Source organism: Notamacropus eugenii, chromosome 4 (genome assembly GCF_028372415.1).
Source record: "Notamacropus eugenii isolate mMacEug1 chromosome 4, mMacEug1.pri_v2, whole genome shotgun sequence".
NCBI lineage: Eukaryota > Metazoa > Chordata > Mammalia > Diprotodontia > Macropodidae > Notamacropus > Notamacropus eugenii.
Genome location: NC_092875.1, coordinates 126,254,953 through 126,273,472, shown reverse-complemented (window position 1 = coordinate 126,273,472; position 18,520 = coordinate 126,254,953). Strand labels below are relative to the sequence as shown.

Here is an 18,520-nt window from a genome sequence, read left to right as displayed (position 1 = left end):
CACTTGACATTTCTGGAATTTGGCAACAATAGTTCTTGGTGTTTTTAGTTTGGGATCCCTTTCAGGAGGTGAATGGTGGATTCTTTCGATGACTATTTTGCCCTCTGAATCTAGAACTTCTGGGCAGTTTTCCTTGATGATTTCTTGGAAGATACTGTCCAGACTCTTTTTTTCATCATGGCTTTCTGGTAGCCCAAAAATTATTAAATTTTCTCTCCTGGATCTATTTTCCACATCAGTTGTTCTTCCAATTAGATATTTTACTTTTTCTTCAATGTTTTTATTCTTTAGATTTTGTTTGACTGATTCTTGATGTCTCATAGAATCATTAGTTTCTACTTGTCCAATTCTAATTTTCATCAAATTGTTTTCTTTAGTTAACTTTTGCGTGTCCTTTTCCATCTGTCCAATTATTCCTTTTAAGGACTTATTTTCTCCAGTTAGTTTTTGTACTTCCTTTTCCACTTGTGCAATTTTCCCAGTTAGGTTTTGTGCTTCCTTTTCCATTTATTCAATTTTCCTTTTTAAAGAGCTGTTCTCCCCAATGAATTCTTTTTTCATACTTTTAAAATCATTGGCCAGTTTTTCTTCTATTTCCTTCTTTAGCTGTTCCAGGAGAGCTGTTTGTGCATGCAAGCAGTTCATAGGTCCTTCTGAAGTTTCAGATGGGAGTACAGTCTCAATACTGACCTTTTTGGCATTCGTGCTTTGGTCCTTGTCCCCATAGAAAGATTCTATGATCTCTTCCTGCTTGCTTTGCTTCTTTTTGCTCATGATAGGGAGACTTTGCATGTTGTGGCCTCCAGTTCTTTCAGTTAGAAGCTGGAGAACCGGGTGTTGAGCTGACTGGTGTGAAAAAGTTAAGGGCAGATGCCTTTTTTTTGTTGTTGTTTTTTTTGTTTTGTGTTTCCCTGGATCAGCCCTGGAGCTAGCTTGTTAAGTGTGGGGGAGGGGTGGTCTGGTCAAGGGAGATCTCCTCATCCGAGCTGGAATAAACACAAAGTCAGGGGTTGGTGATCCCAGCTGCTCTATTGTCTTCCCAGGAGTGCTGAGGCAAGCCTGGGTCCTAATGCGAGTTTTCACCCCCCCCCTCGGGGTTCCTGTCCTTCCAGTTTACCTTTGCCACAGTAAGAGGAATCCCCCTTAGCTATTTTCCTAGCCTTAGGTGCTGTGGGACTATTTGCTCCCTCTGTTGATCCCACAGATCCAGGATTTTTCTGGGGAAATATTTGATGATTCTTTTGAGGTCAACAAGGGGAAGGGGAGAGAGTATTTATTGATTACTCTGTCATTTTGTCTCCTGGATGTTCAAATAGGTGACTTACAAACATTTAATATGTGAGCTGAAAGCTTCAGGAGAAGCTACAGCTGATACCTGGGGCTCAGCAGCTGTCACTCACTTGACTCCACTGTTTTCTCACCCTGGGCCACCACTCCACTATTCCACCATGATGCCCCTGGCTCAGGTCACTCCAGGGTTTTCCTATTTGGCCGTGCTGCTGTGGCAGGATGTGCTGCACAGGGTGTTGTGTGAGTGACCCTGTTTCTATTTGAGTTTGACACTATTGCCTTAAATAAGGGTTCAGGGTGATTTCAGAGGAGTTTTCTAGTATTTGGATGGTGTAGCAGCAAAAACCCCTGCATATATAGGAGAGCCTGCTATAGAGGTTCTTAGATCTGCTTTTCTAAAAGGAAAGCACCTTTTAGAGTATCAAAAATCACTTTAATCAAATGCATATGCCAACAGAAAAAATACAGAGAAATAAAGACCAACAGACAGGGCTTCCAACTATCTGATCATAAGCAATGCATAAATCACAGATCAACAGACAGATCCAACTGTCTGATCATTATGTAAATATATAGTTAACAGAGAAGCAAGGGGGAGAGGAAAGGTGGGGGTTCTTAATGGCTACTCAGTGTCTCACCTGGCATGTGAACCTTCTTCTAAGCCCCCAAAGCAAAACCTCACCTTAGAGGGTGTGTGTGTGTGTGTGTGTGTGTGTGTGTGTGTGTGTGTGTGTGTATGTGTGTGTGTGTGTGTGTGTATACACATTTCAGAGCCAGAGGGCACAACCCTCTGTCCCAGTGCCTCAATAGAAATTAACAAAAGGTACTGAGGCCTATTAATGGGAGGGGAAGATTTTTAACTCTCCCCCCACTACCCCCTGTCTTATATTAACATTACAGAGGGATGTCATATTCAGGACAGACTAGCCTTTTGGTTTTTCCTTGTCCCAAAAGGAAGAAATAGAACAAAATGAGTGGAAGTGAAGATGGGAAAAAATTAGACTTCAAGGAAGGAAAACCTTTCTGATAGAACACCCCAAGGTGGAACAGGTTGCCTCGGGGAGTAATTCAAACAAAGGTTGGATAGTCACTAGTAAGGGAGGTTATAGAGAAAACTATTAATCAGTTAGGGATAAGGCTAGATGCACTTTGAGATCCCTCCCTGCTCTAGGGTTTTATGATTCTGTGATAAGATCTCCAAGTGAGAATATATATCACCTTTTGTCATTTATGTGAGTTAAATCTTTTACTTTCTTTTATTGTAGTTGTGTGAGTGTGTGTGTGTGTGTGTGTGTGTGTGTATACCATATTTCCTCATACTAGGTTGTAAATTACAAGGTCTAATACATATTTTTATCCCCTGCAGCTTCTAATATAAATAACTGCTGAATATGTATAAGGAAAACAGACATGTAAAGCTGAATTCTGGCCAACACTCACATACTTGAAAAAAAAAGAAACTAGTGAACTAAGACATTTAAATCTGTATCAGATTGTTAGAGAACTATGACAGAAGTCTGATAACTGACAACAATAGGAGAAAATGTCAAAAATGACAGAGTAGCTTTCAGAGTTAATGCTCCAGAGAAATCAAAGAGAATGAGGACTGAAAAATGGCTTGAGTGATTAGTAGATCCATGATAACCTTGAAAAGTGAAGTTCAGAGGATAGATAGATAGATAGACAGATAGATAGATAGGTAGATTGATAGATAGAAAGATAGAGGACACATTTATTAAGCTTTTACCATGTGTCATATACTATACTAAGCCCTGGGGATACAACTATAAGTAAATAAGACCACTCCTACCAGAGGTGTGCATACTCCTGAAAACTAATTGTTAAATATTCTGTGTACACATACACACCTAGGAAATCTCAAATGCTACAGATCAGTATTTGATTTATTATTTTGTTGATTACCTATAACTAAGGAGGGGAGGGAGAAATGTTAATAATGCAGACTAAACCTAGAAATGCTTTTGACTACTTTTTCAGAGGTTCGATTGTCATACATTAACCAACACACCCCTGACCCTTGCCCTTAAGGAGTTCACATTCTAATGGATGAAGACAACAAATATGAAAGTATGAAAACTGAAGTGAGGGGAGGAGGAAGGATAGCTGCTGCAGTAGGCAAGCACAAGGTAGAGAAAGTCTAGGAAAGAATGAGCTAAAAATAATATGTCTGAGGTTATTTCCAAAACAGTGTTTTGGGGAGGATGTTTCCAGTGAGGACAGGGGAAGAAAGTCCAATGGCTGAGATTTCCTAGACTTACAATCGCTAGGAGAAGGATATGGAGTTTGTAGAGAGTAAAGAAGAGAATGAAGTTGAATATGGCAAGGGTCTCATCTCATGTGATCTCAGGGATGGAGTGAAGCACCAAGGATTCAAATGACAAAGATGTTTAGAAATGAATAACAACAACAGCAAAAATCCATGAGATCATGCCTAATGACCTCAGTAAGGAGAAAGAAAGTTGAGTTTGGTACTTAAGGAGAGTTGTAATTTATAATAGCCATTGTGTAGTATAATCTCCAGAGTTGGCAAAACATAAATATAAGCATTATGGAATACAAGTGGGGGGGTCCAGTTGAAATGAGGGAATCAAAATTTTTAACCTGCCGTGTCAGCATGTTTTTGTGGTTATCCAACAATGCTGCCACAGAAGAGCCGAGAGTAGGGAGTGATCTAGCCTTTGAGATGACTCAGTAGAAGATAAATGGATAGATAAATAAAAGATAAATCTAGAGCATTAATGAGGGGTACATTTAAATGAATGATCAGAGCCCAGGCTAGATTTTTAAAATGTACCACCAAGGTGAAATATCTCCAATATCTCTGTCAAGAAAACCCCAAATGCAGATCACAAAGAGTCACACATGACAGAAATGACTAAACAAAAGTACAGTGAGGGGGGCAAGGTGAATGAATGTTGTGATGCGATGTGGTAGCATTTCAATACTCTGCTACTGGTATCTGCAGAGTTGCCATTACTGTTTTGGGGTCCTGGTAATAAATTTGAAAGATGAAGGGGAATGAAGGACTCACCAGTGAACTCTGTGGCATTTTAGACAGGAAGTCTGTTGTTCTCCAGAACTTCAGACCCTCTGCCATGTGAGTTCAAATACTTTTACCGTGAGTGGTTGAGTCCAAGCTGAGTTGAGTCTACATCCCTTGATCTTAATTGTCATTAAAGCTAACCCTCAGCAAAAAATTACAAGTAAGCAGATTTGATTTTGACTCACTCCACTACCTTCCTGTTCAGGCCCATAGCACATGCCTGTCCATATTTTCAAACTTAACTCTGATACTTAAGCCTAGGACTTTATTTCTACATCTATAAAATTATTGGCTTGGACCAGAAATAGATTTAGAACTGGAAGGGGCAGAAAAACCCTCAAGTCCACGGTCTCAAAACAGACCCAGGGAGGTTGTGGCCACCAAAGTCACACAGGTACTAATTTAGAACAGTTCTAAGGCTTCTTCTTGCTTTAACGTTCTGATTTGACTTCACTGGTGAGTCCTCAATTTAACTATAGAATTCAAAGAGAATTATTTCTATTTCAGGGACAACTTTAGACAAGCAATGTTTGTTTTAAGATACTTAGAGTCTGCTTCCATTTTTAGGTTATATATGCTCTTCTTCCCAGGGATATTTGCATTTTAATTTATTCAACCACATGGTTACATTTATGAACTGCTGTAATAAATGTGAACATTCAGTCTAAAGCCTTCAAGATCCAAATGAATGAATCTCTAATAGAGAAATTTCAAGCACCATGTCACTGTCAGGGGATAAATCTTAATCGTGAAATCTTGACTGGCCCCTCAGATCCTTGCCTCATTTCCTCAGTGACCACAAGGATTTTTTTTTCTATTCCTTTCTGTAATTATATCCTATTTAAGTGTTAAGAAGACAAAAGATAGGTGATGATCAATCTTTTTTCAATAGCCTTTCAAAAAGAGACAGCGTATCTTAGTGCACAGTGCTGGATATAGAATCAAGATGACCTGAATTCAAATCCTACACAAGACACTTACTAGATGTGTGATCTTGGACACATCCCTTAAATACTCTGAACTTCAGATTCCTCTTCCGTAAAATGAGGACGACACCTCTCTGGTAGAGTTACAAGAGAATCAAATGAGATTATGTATGTACCCTTAATTGCAGACCCGAAAAGGCTTTCTAAATGTGAGTTATATGAAGTCAAATCCCTAATTTACAATGAAGTAAGATAAATCTAAGTCCTGACTCAAAATGATATGATGAGAACCCATGTCAGCACCTCATGTGCGAAATTAATCTAATAAATAGTTTTGCATTTGGAGAAAACTATTCAAAAGGGAAAGATACTTTAGCCTTGTCCTTTGCTGAAATTCCAAGAGATAGATCCTTATAGCAAGTTCTTAGCCTGAGGATAGGGAGAGATATGCGTGTGTATGTGAGTGTACTTGCATTAAAATGAGTTCATCCTATTTTACAGTTTTTTACTTAACTTTTTTACTCAAGTGGCTATTTTTAAATGAAGAAAAGGGAACCTCAATTGCAGGAGTAATGCAATGAGACATTACCCAAAGGATAAAAGTACAGCTTGCTTTCTCAAAGAATACTTTTATAGTTTCTTTCTGTGGTCAAATGTACAGGCCGTAATGATCCAGGATCAGGTGTAAAAATGAGGCTCTAACTTGAGGCATACTTATTGACACAGGATTAAGGGCTGAGCTGGAGCATCCTGACTCTTTTTTAAGCTTTGTCACCACAATAATCTGGTGCTGTCACTCCATGCTGATGAATTCCAATCATAAACCCCTAGGGTGCAGCCTCAACCCCAGGTGGCTCATTTGACTTCACATCACTTCACACCCGTCTTGGCAGAAAGTATAGGGAGAGGGGAAAGAGGCAGAGTTATTAGGAATTACAGGGAGGAAGGGGTTGGTTTAACATCATTCTCAATCACCTTTTTGGCTACATGCTAGATCAACTAAGAACCGATCTGGTTCCTACCTCCAACATATATGTATTTTTATGTGTGTGCATGTGTATGTGTGTGTATATGTGTGTATATATTTATGTGTATGTGTGTGTATATAAAACACAGATTTTTTTTCTAAGGAGTAGCTGCTAGCCAGGTGGTACAGTAAATACAGTACTGGGCCTGGAGTCAGGAAGACTCTTTTTCCCAAGCTAAACTCTGGCCTCAAATACTTACTAGCTGTGTGACCCTGGACAAGTCATTTAACCCTGTTTGCCTCAGTTGCTCATGTATAAAAGAGCTGGAGAAGGAAGTAGCAAATTATTCCTGTATCATTGCCAAGAAAACCCCAAATGGGGTCATGAAGAGTCAGATACAACTGAACAACAAAGAGTCAGAAAATCTTAATCCTGGAAGGAATTTTGAGACCTCATTAAATTTGTGACCACCATGTCAGGCATAACCCCACACACCCTTCCTAATCAATGGGGCTCTACCCAGCTTTGAAATTGGAGAATAATATCTAATGTGTATCAAGTGTCAAGCTTTATAAAGCATTTTACATATTTTGTCTCATTTGAACCTTATAAAAGTCTTGTGTGGTAGCCATTGCAGTTATCAGTATCCCCATTTGAGAGAAGAGAAAACTGAGGCACAATGAAGTGAGTGCTGAATCAGCTTCCTCTGACTCCAAGTGCAACACACCATGCTGCCCCACAGAGAAGGTAGGCCTTGGGTCGCTCCTTTGTAAATGATGGAGGAAATTACTTTAAAGTTTAATATCATCTGAAGCTGACTCTAAAAATTATTTAGATGATTTCTGAAGTCGTTTCCATCTCTGACAGTCAAAAGATCAAGATATTTTCAGTTCCAAATTCTCTCCTTTCCTCCTCCCCCACCCACTGAGAAAACAAGAAAATCAAAATGGAAACACTGTGGTCACCATAATCAGGTCCTCATTGCTCTCAGCTGGACTGTTACAATGGCCTCCTAATTGTCTTTCTGCCCTACGTCTACCCCAAACCATCCTTCACTGGATTGCTATGGTGATTATCCTTAAGTTCAGAACTGGCCGTTCTGTTGTCAGTTTTTCCTTTGGCCTCTAATACTCAATCTCTTCTGTTGAGCTTCCAAAGCCTATCACAGCCAGCCCCAACCAGTCTTTTCAGTCTTATTATGCATTACTTTCTTTCCAACTCTACCATTCTGAAGTAACCAAAATGACCTTCTTGATGTTCCTCACAGAGAACACTATACCTCCCATCTCTGAATTTTTGCATTGGCTTTCTGAAAGGCTCCCCTTCTCTGCTTCACAGAATGCCTTCTTTTCTTCAAAATTTATTTCAAGCACAACCTTCTACATTAAACCTTTCCTGAACTTTGCATTTCATATGTATGTGTAGGTACAAATGTACCTACACATACATGTATACACAAGTAGGTAAGCATGTGTGTATGTAGGTTGTTGTTGAGTCAGATATGACTCTTCATAACCCCATTTGGAGTTTTCTTGTCCAGGATACTGGCGTGGGTTTGCCATTCCTTCTCAAGCTTATTTTTGTACATGAAGAACTGAGGCAAACTGGATCTTGCCCAGGGTCACACAACTAGTAAGTGTCTAAGACCATATTTGAACTCAGGAAGATGAGTCATTCTAACTTCAGGCCTGCCACTACACCACCTATCTTTGTTCAGGAGAAGACTAACACCTCTCATCTGAGGTTTTGCCAAAGCTGTTTCCGGAGTCTCTCATCCACCTTTGGCATCTACCTGGCATTCAACTTTCACCTGTGGCTCCAAGAAGCTGTAGCATATATGCATTACCATCACATCCTAGTAAAATATTCTGGGCAGACAGGCTAAATCAGGTTGAGGGTAACCAACAGGCCTCAAACCTGTCAGTGTGTTAGAGGGATATCGAACAAAGCATATGAAGACTTCCCCCAGCCGAATGGGTGGAGGAAATCAATTTATTCCAACAGCCATGAAGGTAGCTGAAGCAGACACTATGGAGGACTGAGAGACTGGTCAGACACTGAAGATTCCAAGGTTGTCCGTTACATCCCAGGCCATTATCATCCATGGTCTTCACTTTTATCTTGCTACTGGACTTCGATAACTCTGGAAGAAAGAATGAGAACTTTGCCCAACTCTGCTTCATTTCAATGCAGTTCACTCACATATCAAAACGTCACCTGTGATGTCATTGGTCCTCTTTGAAAACAAAGGGTGAACAAATATACATACATAAAATACACATATGCATATCTATCTATCATCTATCTATCTATCTATCTATCTATCTATCTATCTATCTATCTCTCTATCTATCTATACACTATATACACACACATGTATATATATAATACATTTGTTGTGTGGTATGTATATGCATATACACACACCTACTTATATATACATATGTGTACACATGTGTATACAGGTATGTATAGGTAAGTGTGTATTTGAATATGTAGTACTTATAAATCTATAATATACATATAGATAGGTCTCCATGTATATAGAGAGAGATATTAGATATACATACATATACACATGCATATATATGTATGTGTATATACATGAGTCACATATTATACATGATATATACAATACAATTTATAATGTAAATGTTTACATATTCATATGACATATTATACTTATACACACAGAGTTATTTTTTTGTTTGTGTCATTAGCATGAAGCACAATGCAGGGTTTTAATAAGCTGTTAACCACTCAGCGTGAGATAAAAGTCTCTACCTTGAATCTTTAGTGCTACCATGTAAGAGAATGTACTATCAAATGTACTATCACTGTTCTGCTCTTGACAGAAAGACAAGGCAGGTATTCAAGCATCTTCCAGGGACAGCTCCCTCAGAGAGATCATGAAAGCACAGATTGAGACCTAGAAGGGACTTTAAGGATGATGGAGTCCAACTGCCTCATGAAGAAACAGCTGTTATTAATTAAATCATCCTACAGGGGCAGTAGTCATTTCCAGACTTAGGAAACTGAAGGTCTGAGTTCTAAACCTACTCCAAAGTATAGGATTCAAATCACCAACCATTTGTTAAGCACTTACTATTTGTAAGAGCATCCTGTTACTTTGTCCCCAGGGATACAGACTGTCCAGTGGTAGTTAAGTGTGCACCTGACTTGTTAAAATGTTGACTTACAGGGAGGGAATGAGACCAGGCCCCAAACACTAGGATTCTTCCTGCAATGTGATTTAGCAGTTTGTGTGTTTTTTCACCATTAACTTTTCCTGAGCCATGGTGGGGGCTGAAGGGCAATGTGATAGCTGAAGGGAAAAGGTGCTACAAGTTCCCTTCCTCTCAATAGCACGAAGACATGAGTGTATGCATGTGTGCACACACACATGCATGTTTCATTGATGCTGAATGCCTTCCAAGAGTGAATAATATTTCATTCTGAGACACAATTGATTGTGGTTTTACTTGAATTGCTTTTCCATATCTTATTTTCTGTTTTTAAAGGGGATGATGGTGAAAAAGGAGAAAAGGGAGAAGAAGGAAAGCATGGAAAAGTGGGCCCTATGGGGCCAAAAGGTAGGTAAGAAGCTTGTTGAAATTTACTCTTACTTCCTGAGTGCTTCTCTCTTTCCCTGCTGGGCATGTCAAACACTCTGTCCTCTGTATGGGAAATTAGTTGCTTTCATAAAGCACTTTACCACAGGGATGCATAAAACGTGTTACTAACATGAATTAACTCACCATCCAGTATCCCTGGGAGAGTTCCTATCAACAGGCTCTAATCCATTCTTCCACCTGTATCCTTGGTGATGGCATGAGCAAAACTCCTGCATAAACCACTGTGGGACACAGAGACCTTAGAATCCCTAAGGACTTGTGTGGGCTTTAGAAGCATATCTCTACCTCCAGTGTCTCTCCTTTGAAAATCCCCAAGGCCTAGCTCTTCTTTCCTATGCATGCCATGAGGTTAGAAATGAAAGGGTAAAGGAAGAGTTCTGTCCATATTTCTTTATTTATCATCAAAAGAGTCTATTTTCCTCAGTTCCCCTTGCAGTACAGATCGTTAGCAGTATGAGGAATATCTTCCCTCTTCTGGAATATTTATCTACATAGTAGCACAAGGTTTACAGGGGTGATAGGGATCCGAAGGGGGGGATGTTTATTTAAGCATCTAAACCCCAGAATTTATATATATACACACAGATGCACACACACACATACACACACATATATACATACATATATACACATATGTATATACATATGCATACACACATATACTCAAACATATAGGCATACATACACACTATATCTATCTATCTATATTTAGATATAGATATCAATAGACAAATGTAGACTATAAACACATACATGGGCATATGCTACATATATTGAATATACAAATATATATGAGACAGGCAGGGGGAAGAGAGAGGGAGAGGAAGAGAAAAGAAGAGAAAGAGGGAAGAGAGAGAGTGAAGGAGAGAAAGGAGGAGGAAATAGAGGGGAGGGAGAAAGGGGGCAAGAAGAAAAAAGAGAGAGGCAGAAGATAAGGAGAAGGAGAGAGAAAATAAGTAAAGAGAACGAAGAGAGGGGGAAATAGAGGGAAGATGAGAGAAAGGGAAGGAGAGAGGGGGAAGACAGGGAAGGGAAAGAGAAAGGGAGATCAGAGAGAGGGGGAAGTTAGAGCGGAGGGACACAGAAGGAGAAATGAGAGACTAAAGAAGACAGAATAGTGAAAGGGAGTGAAGGGTGAGAGAAGGGGGTAGAAAGAGGGAGAGAGAGAAGGAAAGGTTCGGACTCTGAGTGCAGTGGATGACTAAGTTTTACTCAAACTGACTCAAGTGCTCAACAGTGTGCCTGTTTTTCTTGTTACTATCCTCACATTCCAATAAAGGAGAAGAGGAGGAGTCCAATGCCACATTACCCAAAGTATAAAAGTGGATCAAATAGGTGTGCATTTTCAAAGCATCCCCACACACCCTTTTTAAAGCTTGCTTGTGTTTTCATAGGTGCCAACCAAAAAGATCCAAGACAAAGAATAAGGACAAAGGCTTTGGTGGCTTTGGGTCCTAACCTGCTTATTGATACAGGCATAGGTGCTAAACTGGAACACCCACGCTCTTTAGTTAGCACTTTGTCACCATAATAAGCTGGTGCTGTCACCCTATGCTGATGAATTCCAATCATAAACCACCAGGCTGCAGCCTCATCCCCAGGTGGCTCACTTGGCTGCATATAACTTCACTCTTGCTGTGGCATGAATGTGTGAGGAGAAGGGGAAACATCAGAGTTCTTATGAATTGATGTAAGGAGGCGTATTAACATCTTTCTCCGTCATCTTAGAAAAGTTCAGAACCATTCTGGTCCCCATTCCCTTGGGATGAATTCACTGAAGCTGAGGGACTCTAGGCAAGGCAATTAACCTCTCTGAGCCTTGATTTTCTCATCTGTAAAAAAAATGGAGATTAGAATAATTGATTTGTAAGATCTAAAGCTGTTTGGGATCTAAAATTCACTGATCCTATTCCTATGACCCTCTAGTGTGGTAGTTGCAAATAATAACTCACATTAATAACATATAGTATATGATATTGTGTTTTATATATATATATATATGTATGTATTAGCTAGTTATTATTTTGTATGTTTTTGGAATTCATTTTAAAGATGAGAGACAACAAAATCTCAAGAGGTGAAGTTGGTTCATTGCCTAGACCTCAAACAAGTTGTAGAAGCTGAATCATAACAGAGTATGCGAATTCTCTTTTACTAATCAAATTAAAATTAATCTTGTGTGATGCTTTCATTTTGTAATAAAAGTTAATTTTTATTATAATTATCTATTTAGATCACATATAAAACAAGCTTTTTGAAGCCATCATGTCAATTTCTTCTGTTTCCAGCATTTAGCCATGAAATATAAATGCATATAAATCAATGTTGCATGATACTCCAGATTATACAGCATATATAGAACATATTTTGGTATTTTCTCAAGTGTTTTTAATTTTTTCCTGTACCTTAGAGACATAGGAAATATTCCACAAGTTTTATTTTTTTAAATAGCAAACATGGTTTGATTTTCAGGAGTGAAAGGAGAACTGGGTGAGGTAGGAGACCAAGGCATCCTTGGCAAAATTGGACCAATTGGTGAAAAGGGTGAGTTACAATGGCTTATTTCCTATTGTCATTGCTAAGCAAATGAAACATGAGATTGTAGCTGTTTTCTTAAGGATTGTTTTTTGCTGGCTTATTTTTATTATTCTAAGTCATTAAAATCATACCTATTTCTAAAAGTAAATATTTTTAAACTTTTTTTACTGCTTGGCTGTATCTTAGTTTCCTCCCCATATATACATACTTATATATGTATATATATACATATATATGTATATATATATGTATATATATATACATATATATATATGAAGTATATTACATGGTCTCTTAAAATTCAGGATTTGTCCATGTCTACATGCCAAAGGAATCATATGCTATCATTCCAATAATCTCAGTAATCTCTCACCTCTTTCATCACTTTTAAATATGAATTATAGCTATTTACATACATGTAGGATTATAAGATTTAAAACTGGAAGGAACTTTAGAGATTATTGAATCCAACTCTTTCATTTTGTAACTAAGGATATTGAAGCCTATAGAGAAGATGAGATTTGGCCAAGAGCATGTAACAGTTAAATGGTAGAGCTGGGACTAAACTAGAATCAGAGACTTCCAATGCCAAATCAGATAATCTTTCTCTACATCGTGCTCTTCCCTTCATAACTTTTCACTCAGTGGTAAATTGGAAATTGTTCATAATTGCATTCCTAACTATACTACTCACCACATCAGCTCTTCTAAATCTTTTCATCCTTCTTCAAACCTCCTTCTAAACCTCCTCCTCTTCCTCCTTCTCTCATCCTCTCAGCTGAGAACTTTGTGTTATATTCACTGAAAAAAAGATGCAGCCATTCTCCTCCTTTTGGCACATTCCACTTGGATGCCTTCTTTCAGTGCCTCCTCCTTCACCCCTATCTTACATGAAAAGGGGACAGCTATGTGGTACAGTGGATAGAGCACCAGTGCAGGAGTCAGGAGGACCTAAGTTCAAATCTCACCTCAGACACTTGACACTCACTAGCCGTGTGACCTTGGGCAAGTCACTTAACCCCAATTGCCTCATCCTGGTTCATCTCCAGTCATCCTGATGCATATCTGGTCACTGCATTCAGATGGCTCTGGAGAAAAAGTGAGGCTGGTGACCTGCCCTCCTCCCTCACTCAAAACAAAGTCAAGTGCAAGTCACGTCATTATTTCCCTGATAGCATGGTCTCTTTTGGCAACGAAGGACAAACACACACATGAAAAGGTGTGTCTTTGTAAAAACAAGAACCCTGACACATCCAGGATGACCTCCTATCACAGGTTCTTTGATCTGCTTTTCTAAAAGGAAAGGAAACTTTTGAGGGGTCAACAATCATTTTAATCAAGCACATATATCATTCACTTAGTTCAGCGGAATAAGCCAGCACCCTGAACTTCAGAGAAAACACAGAGAAATAAAGATCAATAGACAGGGCTTCCAACTGTCTGACATAAGCAATACATACATAGAGAAGCACCAACATCTGGGTTTTCAAAGCCAGGGGGCTCCTTATCAACTGCCCGGAGTTTTGTCTGGTCAAACAAACACTTCCAATGAGTAAGCCCCAAAACAAAACCACACTTCCGAGTATTTATACACTTTTCAGAGCCAGAGGACAGGACCCAGGACCCAGTGCCTCAATAGAAATTAACAAAAGGTATTGAGGGGTGGGGAAGATCTTTAACTCCTCCCCTCCCCCATTAACCTTAAATTACCATTACACCCTTCTTGACGAGGGGGAGGAAGAAACATCTATATGTACAGGCGATCTCATTTCAACCTCTTTTTTCTTACAGATTGTCCCCTCTATTATTCCCTCTCTCTCATTTGTCTTCAATCCCTCCCTGTCTACTGGCTGCTTCCCAACTATTTGCAAACATACTTTCGTTTCCTCCATTCTTAAAAAGCCCCCATCCTCAGTAGCTATTGACCCAACCCTTTTTTTTCTTTTATGGATCAATGCCTCCATTTAATTTCCTCTCACTCTGGCTTGAGACTTCGTCATTCAATAGAACCATTTCTCCAAACTTACTAAGGGTATTTTAATTGCCAAATTTAGTGATCTTTTTTCATTCCTCATTCTTGAAATCTCTGTAGCCTTTGACACTGTCAGTCACTCCATTCTCTTTGATACACTCTTCTCCACAGGTTTCCATAACAATACCCAGTCTGATTCTTGTACCTGTCTGATCACTTCTCAGTCTACTTTACTGAATCTTCATCCAAGTCTTCTTCTCTATATAAACTATCTCACTTGGTTATCTCACCAGTTTCCGTGAATTAAACTATTATCTCTGTATTGATGATGAATCCTATATCGACTTATCCAATGAACCCTAACTTCTCTCTCAAACTCCAGACTCACATCTCCATCTTATGAACATCTCAAAGTGCATGTCTCCTAAAAATCATAAGCTCAACAAAGCTAAAACTGAACTCATTATCTTTCCCCATTCTCATCCTTTCTGAACTTCTTTATTACTATCTAAGATGCCACCATGATCCCAGTCACCCAGTCACTCTAGACCCACAATCTAGGTGTCATCTTCAACTCCATTCTCTCTCACTCCCCCATCCAGTCTCTTGACAAGTTCTCTTGATTTTACCTTCATAACAGCTTTTGTATATTCTCCTTTATCTCCCCTGGAAATGTCATCACCTAGTGTAGCCCTGTGTTACCACCTTACACTTATGCTATTGCCATAGCCTTTTGCAAGGTCTTCTTGCCTCAAGTGTTTCCACAGTCCAGGCCAGCCTCCACTCGGCTGCCAAATTAATCTTCTAAAAGCAAAGATGTGACTATATAATCATCACCACCACCCCCATTCAACTAACTCTATATCACCTCCAGTTTTAAAGGCTCAAATATAAAATCCTTTGTTTGACACTTAGAACTCCAAGTAACCTGACTTTCTTCTACTTTTTAAATCTTCTTATGTCCTATTTTCCTCCATATATTCTATGATTCAGGTACATTGGCCTTTCTTGCTGTTACACAAAACATTCCCTATCTAGATTCCATGTATTTTCACTGACTATCTCCCATGCCTGGAATGCTCTCCTTCATCTCTGCCTCCTGGCTTCCTTGGCGTCCTTTAGGTCCCAGTAAAATCCCACCATTTGCAGGAAGCCTTTCCCAATCCTTCTTAATTCTAATGCTTTCCCTCTTTTGATTATCCCCAATTCATCCTGTGTATATCTTCTTTGTACATAGTTCTTTGCCTGTTACCTCTTGAGCTTTTTGAAGGCACCAACTATCTTTTTCCTTTCTTTATATCCCTAACACTTAGTATAGTGTCTCCCATATAGTAGATACTTAATAAAATGCTACTTGACTGTGAAGGATCCTCATGAGGAAAGAGTTGTTCTATCTAGCCTCAGAGAGCAGAACCAGGAAAGATAAGTAAAAGCTACAAAGAGACAAATTAAGGCTTGATGTCAATTGGAATTGTTCAAAAATGGAACCAGTTGTACAAGAGGCTAGAGGATCATAGATTGATCCCTGAAGGTACCTCAGAGGCCACATAGTCCAACCCACTTACTTTAGAACTAAGAAAATTGAGGCTCTAGATTGCTCAAGGCCATCTAAGAAACTAAGTATCAGAAAGGGAATTTGAACTGAATTCTTCTAACTCTAGAGCCAGGACTCCTTCAACTCTGCCATCTTGGTGGGCTCCTCCTCATTGGAAGTCTTTGAGCAATATCTAAATGTCCACTGGTCAGGTATGTAATAATAGTGATTTCTTCCCGGGAGTGCATTGTCCTTGATGGCTACTGAGATTCATCCAAGCTTTCCAATTCTGTGATTTTGAAGTATTTTCTCTCCATTCTCCAGAAACAAAACCCAACCCAAGAATCCCCAATCTTTCCCTGCCATCAGTCTATAAAGTACTATTTTGAGGTTTATACTCCTTTGCTCTCTATATTCTTTATTGTAATAATTACACATATACTTTTCAAAGGTCTATGGTATTTCTTTCTGTGCAAGCCCAGTTTTCATCAATGGGCAGTAGGACTCATCCCTTTAAGATATGCCACTGAAATTTATGAGTATGTGCTAGAATGCAAAAGGATGAGGAACACTATTCTAACCCTCCCTATACTAACTTCATTTTTTATCTGTTCTTTGAAATTTATTACCATCATTTTCTCCATGGCCCTCCTAAATTTTTCATTAACTCAAATTAATCTCACCTTTCAGGGCTGACCTTAATATTGCCACTTCCCATGGCAAGGTAGCTTTCTGGACATTAATATTTCATTTTAAGAATAGGTGGGGGGATGTGATTTACTACAAATAGGCACAACAGCACAGTAAAGTAAATGTTATCATTTATTGTAAATAATGCTTTTTTTTTTTAACTTAATCTCCTGTCACTCTCTTCTCCCTCTTTTCCTGTCTTTCTCTCATAGGCCTTGGGGATCCAGTGTGGTATAGGAATGCTAGATTTAGAGAAAATTGTATGACCTGGAAGTCAAGAGGGGAAAGGTTAGGAGAGGGAAACTAATAAACATTTATGTGTCCGGCACTGTGCCAAGCGCTATATTTTCTCATCTGATTTTCACAACTCTGTGAGGTAGGTGCTTTATTATCTCCATTTTTCAGTTGAGGAAAGGGAGGTAAAGCTAAATGACTGGACCATGCTCATACAACTAGTAAGTATGGAGGACCATGTGAACTCAGATCATTCTGGCTCTAACCACAGCACCACCAGCTGTCTCTACATTAAGAATTCCTAGATTCAAATCCTACCTCTGAAATTACTAGCTGTGTGAACATGGGCAAATCACTCATCCTCTGTGAATTAATATCAGTCTTTTCATCTGTAAAATGGGAGAGTAATATATGTAGCATTTATCTCACAAGTTATTGCGAAGACCACATAAGGTAATGTAAGTAAAAGTCCTTGGTAAACTCTAAAGAGTAGTATAAACATCACCCATTATTGTAAGTGTCCTGAAAGTCATACAATTTCTCATTCTGTTTTTTTAGAAGGTGAGGATAATATTGATTATTTTACAGGGAATCTGTAAGAAAAGTGAGGGCCATAGAATCTAAGCTTGGATTTCTGAAGATAGAGAATTGATACTGAATTTAATAGCTTTAATTTGCCTATCAGTCAAGACTGGAAAAGGTCAGAAAAATTAAGGATTCTAGGACTATGATCAAAACACTTACAGGACCTCAGAAAAAAGTCCCACCTGAGTTTAAGACAAGTTTCCAAGTCCCTCTTCCCCCTGAACCATTTGTTCAAACACTTTCCCTCCTCTGTACTCCTTTTATGTTGACTATGTATCCAAAACATTTTGTCATTCGGATTCCTCTTGTCTTCTGGGTGTATTTCTCTTGTCTCCCAAATAAGAGTGTGAATGTCTTAAGATCAAAAGCCTCGCCTGCTTCTTTTGCATCCTCTGTGGCACCTAGTACAGTGCCAGAATAAATACACATTGCATAAGTAATACATAAATTGAAATTTCCCATAAAGAAAGGAGGACTTGAGCAAAATTAAAAGGTTGTATTCAGTTCAACTCTGCCCTTGGGCATGTAACTCCAAAGTCCAGGTCATCTTTAGTAGTGTTAAAAGTTAGTGACAATACCTCCCTACCTTCATTGCAGAGTCTATAGATTTGGGATACTGCATTATCATCAGATACAGTTAATATGTGGTTAATGTTGCTATATTACTTAAAAAGAGAATTTCTTAGTCTTTTAAAATGAGTAGAGTTGCTGAGCTGGGATTATTTTCAGGAAATGAATTGATTTTAAAACCAAAGGTAAAATTTTTAAGTAGTTTTGGTGGTGGTAAAGAATTGGAAATTGAGGGGCTGTCTATCAATTGGGAAATGGATGAACAAGTTTTGGTATATGATTTTGGTGGAATATCAATATGTTACAAGAAATGATAAGGAGATAGTTTCAGAGAAACTTGGGAAGACCTATATCAACTGATGCAAAATGAAACGAGAAGAACCAGGATATCATTGTACTCAGTAACAACAATATTGTAATGATGAACAACTGTGGAAGACTTAATTACTTCAGTACAATAATTCAAGACAATTCTGAAGGACTCATGATAAAAAATCTCTTTTACTGCCAGAGA

At 38.8% G+C, this 18,520-nt stretch overlaps 1 protein-coding gene across 1 annotated transcript in view; it reads left to right on the top strand.

Moving 5' to 3' along the window:
* Positions 1–18,520, top strand: part of COLEC10 (collectin subfamily member 10) — a 64,903-nt gene that overhangs the window by 34,637 nt on the left and 11,746 nt on the right. Inside the window, exons 2-3 of the mRNA XM_072603218.1 lie at positions 9,770–9,841; positions 12,356–12,427. Of these exons, the coding sequence (XP_072459319.1) occupies positions 9,770–9,841; positions 12,356–12,427 (144 nt within the window). The remainder of the gene's footprint in view (positions 1–9,769; positions 9,842–12,355; positions 12,428–18,520) is intronic.